Source organism: Sinocyclocheilus anshuiensis, unplaced genomic scaffold (assembly GCF_001515605.1).
Source record: "Sinocyclocheilus anshuiensis isolate Anshui unplaced genomic scaffold, SAMN03320099.WGS_v1.1 scaffold1325, whole genome shotgun sequence".
NCBI classification, from domain to species: domain Eukaryota; kingdom Metazoa; phylum Chordata; class Actinopteri; order Cypriniformes; family Cyprinidae; genus Sinocyclocheilus; species Sinocyclocheilus anshuiensis.
The window spans coordinates 32,217-43,633 of NW_015552751.1; the positions used below are offsets into that span (position 1 = coordinate 32,217).

The 11,417-nt window shown below is 34.4% G+C and overlaps 1 protein-coding gene across 1 annotated transcript in view; it reads right to left on the reverse strand.

The window, feature by feature from the left end:
- tle2c (TLE family member 2, transcriptional corepressor c) overlaps nucleotides 1-11,417 on the reverse strand; it is a 24,172-nt gene that overhangs the window by 11,579 nt on the left and 1,176 nt on the right. The window contains exons 2-4 of the mRNA XM_016459573.1: nucleotides 4,235-4,335; nucleotides 3,581-3,644; nucleotides 3,031-3,075 (exon numbers count right to left, since the gene is read on the reverse strand). Of these exons, the coding sequence (XP_016315059.1) occupies nucleotides 3,031-3,075; nucleotides 3,581-3,644; nucleotides 4,235-4,335 (210 nt within the window). The remainder of the gene's footprint in view (nucleotides 1-3,030; nucleotides 3,076-3,580; nucleotides 3,645-4,234; nucleotides 4,336-11,417) is intronic.

Here is an 11,417-nt window from a genome sequence, read left to right on the forward strand (position 1 = left end):
GTAGAAGGGAAACCGGTCTGTAGTTCTCTTAAAGAGTTGGGTTCAGAGTGGGTTTCTTAAGAAGTGGGGTTATACGAGCCTGTTTAAATGTTGAGGGGAAAACACCAGTGTGAAGGGATGTGTTAATGATGTGAGTGAGTGCAGGTACAACTGCAGGAGAAATGGCTTGAAGGAGATGAGATGGAATAGGATCAAGCGGACAAGTAGTAGGATGATTAGAAAGTATGAGTTTAGAGACTTCTGCCTAAGAGAGTGGAGAGAAGGATGAAAACGAGTGTATGTTTGCTGGTAAGATGTGTTTTTGTGGTGTGGCAAATTGTGCACTGAGGTTTGTAATTTTATTAATGAAGAATGTGGCAAAGTCGTCAGCTGTTAGAGTTGATGAAGGAGGGGGAGGAGGACAAAGGGGGGAGGAAAATGTTTTAAAGAGCATGCGAGAGTTAGGAGAATTGTTAATTTTGTTGTGATAGTATGTCCTTTTAGCAGTGGAGGCATTATCAGAGAATAAAGAGAGGAGTGATCGATATACATTAAGGTCAGTAGGATTTTGTGATTTGCGCCATACTCTTTCTGCAGCTCTGAGCTTAGAACGATACTCACAGTTTGACACTGTTTTTGTATATCATTAACAAAAATCTTATTTTCATCATCAAAACTTGAATCCCGTCAAAGTAAAATGATCTAAAATGAATTTAAATATTAATTAATGATAAAATAACAAATTAATTATAAAACAAATGATTGACATAATTCATGTCAAATCATTGACAACAATGATATATTCACTAACGTGACTAAAAATGACAAACAATTCATAAAACAAAAACTATTGAAAATGGTTAAGAGCTAAATAACAATGATTTATAAAATGATTTAAAATAACTAAAAATTAACATAAACAGGCAGAAAAAATAGAATGATAGAGCAAAAGAACAATAGATAGAACAAAAGATAGAGAGCAATAGATAGAAGGATAGACAGAACGATAGAAAGAATTATAGAATGAAAGAATGACAGAATGATAGATAGAACGAGACAGAACGATAGATAGATAGATAGATAGATAGATAGATAGAATCACAAAATGATATATAGATAGATAGATAAGATAGATAGATAGATAGACACAAAGGGTCTTTCCTGACTGCCAGAGGTGTTTTTAATACACTGCACACACACATACAGAGAGAGAGAGAGAGAGAGAGAGAGAGAGAGAGAGAGAGAGAGAGAGAGAGAGAGAGAGAGAGAGAGAGAGAGAGAGAGAGAGAGAGAGAGAGAGAGAGAGAGAGAGAGAGAGAGAGAGAGAGAGAGAGAGAGAGAGAGAGAGAGAGAGAGAGAGAGAGAGAGAGAGAGAGAGAGAGAGAGAGAGAGAGAGAGAGAGAGAGAGAGAGAGAGAGAGAGAGAGAGAGAGAGAGAGAGAGAGAGAGAGAGAGAGAGAGAGAGAGAGAGAGAGAGAGAGAGAGCTCACATATGTACACACTTCCATTCAGGCTGATCCCACACACTCTGACCCACATACACTCTCAAATCCAGGCATTTCCAACAGATGGCCTGGAAAACGAGGAGAGATGCAGGGGTCTTATCTGGATTAGCCCACTCTAGCGTGTGTGTTTGCTCATACAGAGTAGTCAGGCTTAAACCCTGCTTCGGAGTAAAAATGATTTAAAATAACTAAAAATTAACATAAACAGGCAGAAAAAATAGAATGATAGAGCAAAAGAACAATAGATAGAACAAAAGATAGAGAGCAATAGATAGAAGGATAGACAGAACGATAGAAAGAATTATAGAATGAAAGAATGACAGAATGATAGATAGAACGAGACAGAACGATAGATAGATAGATAGATAGATAGATAGATAGAATCACAAAATGATATATAGATAGATAGATAAGATAGATAGATAGATAGACACAAAGGGTCTTTCCTGACTGCCAGAGGTGTTTTTAATACACTGCACACACACATACAGAGAGAGAGAGAGAGAGAGAGAGAGAGAGAGAGAGAGAGAGAGAGAGAGAGAGAGAGAGAGAGAGAGAGAGAGAGAGAGAGAGAGAGAGAGAGAGAGAGAGAGAGAGAGAGAGAGAGAGAGAGAGAGAGAGAGAGAGAGAGAGAGAGAGAGAGAGAGAGAGAGAGAGAGAGAGAGAGAGAGAGAGAGAGCTCACATATGTACACACTTCCATTCAGGCTGATCCCACACACTCTGACCCACATACACTCTCAAATCCAGGCATTTCCAACAGATGGCCTGGAAAACGAGGAGAGATGCAGGGGTCTTATCTGGATTAGCCCACTCTAGCGTGTGTGTGTGTGTTTGCTCATATAGAGTACTCAGGCTTAAAACCAGCTTCAGAGTAAATACCCAACTAAACACTGAATCAGGCACATCGCATGTATACAGTACATTTCTCCTCCAAATGACAAAGAAAAATGAAAACAGACAAACCTTAAGCTTTCTTTTAAATATGTTTGAGGAAAACAGAGATAGTTTAGTTTTAGCTCTGAAATCTGATTGGATGAGCCACATTTAAAGCTGCTGTAAAACAGAATACAGTACGGAGGCACACATAAATATTAACACTATATCTGTATTACTACACCTTCATATGCAAGTCTACATATATCACATATAGTCATACAAAAACATTCTTTTTTTAACCCGGTATAAAAAGTGTTTATTGTGTTTATCACCTTTAAGAAATGTACATATTTATTGAACACTGATGTTTTTTTATCATATTAGCGCCAATACCAACAGTTTTAAAAAAGCAGTTTTAAGTGTTAAAAACCTTTAACCATGGTAATGCATGTACACTACCATTCAAAATTGGGGTCAGCATTGTTTTTATTGAAATATATTAATACTTTTATTAATTTGTTCACCTAGTAGCATCAGACACCTGGCACCCTGCCAAACAGACCCCATAATTCCCGCACACAAGGACACCTCATACTGTAAAGCTCATTACACAGAGATCATGCTGATCTGTAATGAAATCAGGCTGCAAACGGCACATCAGTCACTCACCTGCTTCTGCATTTCAATGTTCAGCCCGTAAGACATTTCATAATACTGTGGAAGGAAACAAGGGCAGTTCAATTACACAACATAAATCACAGTTACATCCACCTAAATGACAGAAATGCTCTATATGTGTTACCAGAGGCCAGAGATAACCCACATTCATAGTGAAAAACCTGACACTCACTTGTCTTTCATATTAATGTGTGTAGATCATCATTTGTATCTATGCACTTGACAGACACCTTTATTCAAAGCGATTTATAGTGCATTCAAGGCACTTCTTTATACTTCGTAATAATAGACTTCACTGTGTTTCTAGGCATTGATAAAGATTTTTTTGTATCCATCTCCTGACTTGTGCCTGTCCACAACTTTATCCCGGAGATCTTTTGCCACCCATAGCTGATCGTTTGTTCAGTTGCACAACCAAGGACTGAAATGCTCCAGGAACGCTCTTTTCATGCTGAGCTAATCAAAATGAGCCCAGCTGATCACAGTTGAGAGTCAAATGGCTTTTGGTATTATGGGTAATGTTGTTAGACTTCACTCTTACCATGATATAATGTCTGTGCATCTCTGTTTTCTCACTCGCCAACTTCTCACATTCCAGCTTCAGACTGAAAAACAGAAAACGACACACGTTGTGAGGTCATGTGACACTGTGTCCTCGTCATGTGACAGTGGTCAATAGGCCACAATATCAGCCCCTCCAACATGAAACGGAACCACTTCTAGAATAAAGATATTTCAACTATAGACTTATATTGTATTACTGAAGCCGATCCAGTTTTATAATGTCCATTGATGTTTACTGTTCTAAAGAAAGACGTTCAGTAGCTTTTGTAATTGCTCCTAATGAGACTATCAGGATTAGCTGGCTAATGGTCTGTATCAGCTAATACAGGCGTTTCTAGTCGCTGGAGTGATTTTAGAGCATTATGGTTTGATAATCTCATCAGCTTTGCACAGGTGATCCCAACTGCAGTTCAGAGAGGATGTAAATCATCTAAATCACAACATAACTGAATAAAATGTAGATGCAATTATAGAAAATGAAGTAAACAGCAGTAAACGTCAAAGAAACCAGGAAGCTTTTCAACGTTGGTTTGATTTTAGGAGTCAGTTGAGTTACATTTTGAGATTTTGTCTGAATAATATTGCAATAAATCCTCCTGGATGAGGTGAAATGAAGGTTGTGTGTCTGTACCTGTGATACTGGGCCTGAAACAGCTGGAATTCCTCTTTTATATGGTCGAGAGTTTCCAGGACTGTGAATTTCATGCCGGCGTGGCCTGACACCAGCGGAGCCTGAAAACACACGAGTATTGTGAGGGATGTCACTCCAAAACAGCCATCAGTTAGCCTATTATTTACTATTTCTACATTGTAATGGGATTACCTTGCTAATTACTCTGTATGGAGCAATCATGTTAGGTAATCTCAGGAGGACAATACAAGGATTGATGGCTAATTCTACTTTCAATTCTTCATTTAACACACAAGATGCATGTAATATATGTTTTCAATGAAATAGTGTTATTTGGTAGGGCATAACTATAAATTGAGTATTTTGTGTGTATTTTAATTTTGCAAAACAACTTGTATGATTACGCTGTAGGGACTATGAAATTAAATGAAATAAAATAAAATAAAATACTCTAAATAAAACATACACCATGCCTTTTTCATTAATAATATAATAAATGGCAACAAATGACGCAGTATGGACTTGTACAATGCTTTTATCAATAAAAAATAAAAAAGACCTTTTTCATTCAAATAAAATAAAAATACAATTTATGCATTTTTAATTTTGTTATTTTTGTTTTTATAATTAATCAAATTCATGCATTACAAATTAAATATATATTAGTGTGATTTGCATAGATCATACTTTCTTTCTTTTTTAATTCAGTGATTTGTATGTTTTTATTTTATTTTGCAAAACATCTTGCATGTGACAGCATGGACACACTATGGTAAATGTCCATAGTAAAACAACATCATAAAAGCTCTCCAAAACATGGCATTACCATTGAACAAAAGCCAGGAATCCACAGGAGACACTGCGCTACATTTTTAACAAATCAACAAATAACAAGAACAACAACAAAAGCATTTCAATTTCAATTAGTTCACAGAGGAAGTGTGCTTGTGTGCTACCCAAAAGAAAGCAGGTGCAATGAACATATGAAACAACATTTGTTGGTGGATGTGAAATTAGCCATCGTTAACTGAACCTGTACATGCAAGTAACAGCAAACACAGAGAACCGTCTCTTAAATGACAGAAAAAAACCCCACAAATCTGATTACAGTAATGCATTATGATGACGCGTGATCAGTGGAGCTGTGACCCAGGAATCAAGGCTATGGTCAGGAAACAAGAGGGCGTTGTACAGAGAGCCGAGTTCAGCGGGACAGAGCCATGAATTGTCACACAGACTGTTCCTCTCACACCAGCCACAAAGAACGCAGTCATCTATCTCACTGTTTACTGTGCAGGGCACTTTCAGGCGGGAGATAGAGACGGAGAGGGGAGGGGGGGAATCACAGAGCCGTGAATAACCGTAGGCTGCTGAAATATTCAGCACATGTGGCACAAATACAAGAGCAGTAACAGCTGTGTGTGTGTGTGTGTGCAAACGACACATGAACCTGCTGCGTTCCCAATCGATGCTTCCTGTGCGGATTGCTGCTACTGGCAAAAACAGAACTGTTCGGGAGGGAAAAAAAACACGCACATCTGTTCGGAGCGATCGTCTCATTCCAGGAGACTGCATCCGTACTGTACATCAGCTCTGATGAGCAGCTTGTTAAGACCTCGATACACAATACTGCTCTGATTAGAACTGACACCAGCACACACACATGCAGCCGCTGCACTTTATCTGTTTATTAGGGCTGTTCATTTTACATCTTCATTTGACGCCATTCATTCGCAAAAAAGTACTTTATGCAAACATAAATAATCATTAAAGCAATTGTTCAAACACAAAATAAAATGTACTCACCCTCAGGCCGTGTAAGATGTGGATGAGTTTGTTTCTTCATCAGAACAGATTTGGAGAAATGTAGCATTGCATCACTTGCTCACCAGTGGATGCTCTGCAGTGAATGGGTGCCGTCAGAATGAGAGTCCAAACAGCTGATAAAAACATCACAATAATCCACAAGTAATCCACACCACTCCAGTCCATCAGTTAATGTCTTCTGAAGTGAAAAGCTGCGTGTTTGTAAGAAACAAATCCATCAGTAAGACATTTTAACTTAAAACCATCACATTGACAAAAAAAAAAAGAGTCCTCTATACATAATTTTGCTTTGTTCAGTGAAAAAGATGCCTGAATCAGGAGAGAAATCTGCACAGATCAAGCACCGTTTACAAGCAAACAGTCCAAACCAGCTCTAAACAAACCTGTGGGTGGATTTTGATGTGAGAGGACAACAGGAGATGGGCTTTTTCACTGGAGGATGCGTTGTTATGGATTATGTTGACTCATAATTGATATTTTTTGCCAGAAGTGTCAGTTTAAAGTTAAAATAGCATAATGATATATTTGTTTCTTACAAACATGCAGCTTTTCGCTTCACAAGACATTAACTGATGGACTGGAGTGGTGTGGATTACTTGTGGATTATTGTGATGTTTTTATCAGCTGTTTGGACTCTCATTCTGACGGCACCCATTCACTGCAGAGCATCCATTGCTGAGCAAGTGATGCGATGCTAAACTTCGCCAAATCTGTTCTCATCTCATCAAATCTGTTTTCAAAACTCATCTACACCTTGAATGGCCTGAGGGTGAGTAGAATTTCAGCAAAGTTTCATTTTTAGGTGAACCAACTTTTTAAGTTGACACAACAAGTCAGTGTCTTGAAAACAGTGTTAATGCTGCCAGACTGTTAGACGTGACACAACGGCCAAATCAGTCCATCCGATGCATATGTACACAGACAAAAATATAGCACAGATTGAGTCCAACAACAGATCCTCACTCTGCTATGTGACATCTCAATAGAGAAAAGCACTGCTGTGAACGGTAGGTCAATGATGCCTTGAATAGTCTTTATTTGTGGCCTTTTCTCACCAAATATTGATGTATGTGATTAACTGTGATGAATTGCACTCTAAAAAAAGTCTGTAAAAATACAGTCCAATTTTGTGTATTGATTGCAGGTGTGTTATCCATATTTTGAATAGTGAATTGCATTGTACTGTGTTTTAGACAACGCCAAAAAATTATGTATAGACTTGCACTATGCCTTTTGCTATGAAATGAAAAAAAAAAAAAAATTAATTAATAAAATACATATTTGAAGGAAATTAATGGAAAGTTGGTGATTTTTTGCCAAGACATTATCCATTTTTCTGCAGATTTTTTTTCAATGTGCTTATGTTGCTCTATTAAAAAGCATTTGTTAAACACAAAAATGTATGTAAGAATTAAATTGTCATTAACTCAACAAATTAACCAGCAAATCATACTGTATGAAAAAATGTGCATATAAAACTGACAGAATGGGCTTTTGAGAGATGTTAAAATTTTTATGTTAAGTGTTAGTAGAGCTAGTGTGTTAAAGTCAGATCTGATCATTAACACCATCAACATAATGATAGTAAATACAGCTCAGACGACGAACACATTTGCATGTGGATATCACTCACTCTTACACATATTCACACCGGGCTGCTTCATGCCTGATCTGGTATTAACGTCACACTCCTGTGAATCGATCACAAATGCACAGCACTGAACAGAGTGTAACCGTATGGTTCCCAAACTAAAAATCAAATTCATTTCCCCATGCAAAAATAGGTTTTTAAAAATAACATGAGATCCACCAAAAGCAAGAGATCAGCAGTGCCCCTCCACTCCCATGAAACACTGCGAATGTCATAATCAAGTCACCCTGCAGTTAAAATACGCTTATATATTTGCATATCTATCTATATATTTTTAATAAACCTAATATATTGTTTTTATACTTGTAAAGAGTGACTACTGGTTATTAGTCATTCGTTTCCTAAGCAATTCTTTCACTTATGAATTTAAATGCACAGTAACTACACTGTAAAAAAAAATCTGTGACATTTACGGTAAAATACCGGCAGCTGTGGTTGCCAGAACTTCACCATTAAAAATATGGTAGAAACATTTTAGGTTTTACAGACTTAACTTAAATTCACAATAAAAAACCGTATTTCATTAACTGATGTAATGTTAATAATCCAGCATACTGAAGTACTAATATCTGTTTTAAACCATTGAAATGCTGATAACCACCAAAAACAGGTGGTGATGAGAAAGTCACATGATGAACCAAATCTCATCACAATCAGCTCTTCCAAAAGCTGAGAAGGGAAATACTAATATATATACATAGAAGGTGCACAGTGTCATTCACACAAACACTAAACACCATCATGGTAACACACACGATACTGAAATAATGCAATAAACATTAATTTAACAACATTAGATGTAAGATAAAACACTAATGTACACAACTGATAAGGAAAAACTAAGAAGAAACATAGTTATTTCAACTAAAAAACATAAAATATGAAGTGTCATGAAGGGAATTCTGGGAGTGTCAATTTACAGTTTTTCACTGTAAATTATACTATGACTTTTTCTTTTTCACTTCCAAAAACCGTATTTTTAACAGTATTTTACTGTAAAATTACATTAAATGTAATTACATTTATTCACCGAATATAGTATGGAAACTTACTGTTAACCAGTTAATATTGTAGCATTTTTACAGTCTTTTACTGTTAAAATCACAATCATTTGTCTTTTTAATTAATTTCACATAATAATGTTTATTATGCATCCTTAAACAATAGAAAAAAGGGCTGCAAACTCAACTGTCATTCATCTGTGTTTTCAAATGTTTGATAAAAAAAACCAAAAAAACAGAAACAATTCTCAGCTGAGCACTTGTGATAGATTGGGGTTATTAGTTAACTAAACTAAAACCATACAAAAACAATTTAATTACTTGAAATAAAAATAAAATAAAATAAAATAAAATAAAATAAACACTTGCCAGGGAAATTTTGTTTAACTTGATGTACTAAAACTGAAATAAAAAAATAATAAAATCTAATAAGAAATATATATAAAAAACAACAACAACTAATAAAACTGACAAAAAATGAACAGCAAAATTACTATAACTTTAAAATTAAAATAGAAATGGAAAATAGAAAAATAAAAACTAATTCAAAATACAAATAAAAAATTATAACAGTATCTTAATATACTGAAATTACAATTTTCAGCTGTGCACTTGTGATCGGATCAGGCTTATTATAATTAATTAAACTAAAAATTAAACAAAAATTAATTACTTGAAATAAAATAAATTTCAACTAAAATAAAATAAAATATATAAAAACTTCAGCTAGTTACTAAGGCACCATTTAGTTTAACTTCTGCTAAAAATGAAATAAAATGGAATAAAATGTAAATAGACATATTTTCAACAAATACTAATAAAAATGACAAAAATGCACAACAAAATTACTAAAACTTTAACTAAAAATAAAAACAAATTCAAAATATGAATAAAAAATAAAATATAAAATAAACACTTGCCAGGGAAATTTTGTTTAACTTGATGTACTAAAACTGAAATAAAAAAATAATAAAATCTAATAAGAAATATATATAAAAAACAACAACAACTAATAAAACTGACAAAAAATGAACAGCAAAATTACTATAACTTTAAAATTAAAATAGAAATGGAAAATAGAAAAATAAAAACTAATTCAAAATACAAATAAAAAATTATAACAGTATCTTAATATACTGAAATTACAATTTTCAGCTGTGCACTTGTGATCGGATCAGGCTTATTATAATTAATTAAACTAAAAATTAAACAAAAATTAATTACTTGAAATAAAATAAATTTCAACTAAAATAAAATAAAATATATAAAAACTTCAGCTAGTTACTAAGGCACCATTTAGTTTAACTTCTGCTAAAAATGAAATAAAATGGAATAAAATGTAAATAGACATATTTTCAACAAATACTAATAAAAATGACAAAAATGCACAACAAAATTACTAAAACTTTAACTAAAAATAAAAACAAATTCAAAATATGAATAAAAAATAAAATGATCTGCTGCAGACTAAACATGTTAAGAAGAGCACAGAACACAACATCCAAACACAATTTCAGTTTAAAAAACTAAAAAAAAAAATAAATAAATAAAGAATTAAATTGACAAAAATTACTAAAACGTATCTAATATTAAATTAAAAACATAAGACATAAAAATAAAATAAAAAACAATTAAAAATATTTATAAAAACTACAACAGCATCTGAATGGATGGGATCATACAGGCAGATGTTAATCCCAGGTGTAAAGCAGGCATGAGCATCCTGTATCAGATCCGACAGGGTTTTGAGAGCAGACAGAAGCTGCCCACTGGAGTCAGATCATCAGCGGCCCAGCAGGCAGCAGCACACACAGTCATTACGTATTACCACATACTGTCTGCTAAACACACAGATGTAAAAACAGCACACACTAACAAACCAAACCAAACCACACTTGCACACTCTCTAAAGGTCATTCATTATACACACGAAAATTCCTCACTTTAAAGCTAATGCATGTTACCACAAAACTGGGTCTCCATGGGCCTGTAATAACATGCCATCATAGCAAAGGTAGCTTTGAAGTGCAGCTCAGTGTGTGAGATTGTGTGTGTGTGTGTGTGTGTGTGTGTGTGTGGTATCGTGTTGCCCAGTGACGATGATGGAACATGACATTTGCAGTGGAGAGTGGGGTGGCCCGGATCCATATGTAGCAACATGCAGCAATAACTCGAACAAACCATTCATTCACCCGTCCATCCATCTGTCCATCCCTCAGCCACACAGAGCAAACTCATGCCACAAATCTCTCCCTGTGTTCACGAATGTCCTTCTACTGTATCTCTGCCTTGAATAATGCCTCATTCCTCCTCTTCTGCACATGCACATCTGACCATCTATCTCTCTCTATTCAAAGAGTTTTATTGGCATGTCTGTTTAATATACAATGATAATAAAAATTGTAAGTAACTTAAATTAATATAATAAATGTTCATATATATATATTAAATTATAATTAACAATTATATTAAAAAATGTAAATACAGAAATAATATTTACATCAAAACAATAACTCCTTTCAGCTACCTGAAATAAAATAAAAATGAACAGAAATACAATAAAATATAAAATATATATATATATTTTTTTTTTTAGCAACATTTCGTTTAATTGTAGTAATATAGCTAAAAGCAGCTAAAAGTGCTTTTTATTTTTATGTAAATATTACTTGTTTATTATTTTTATGTGTATGGTTATTTTATA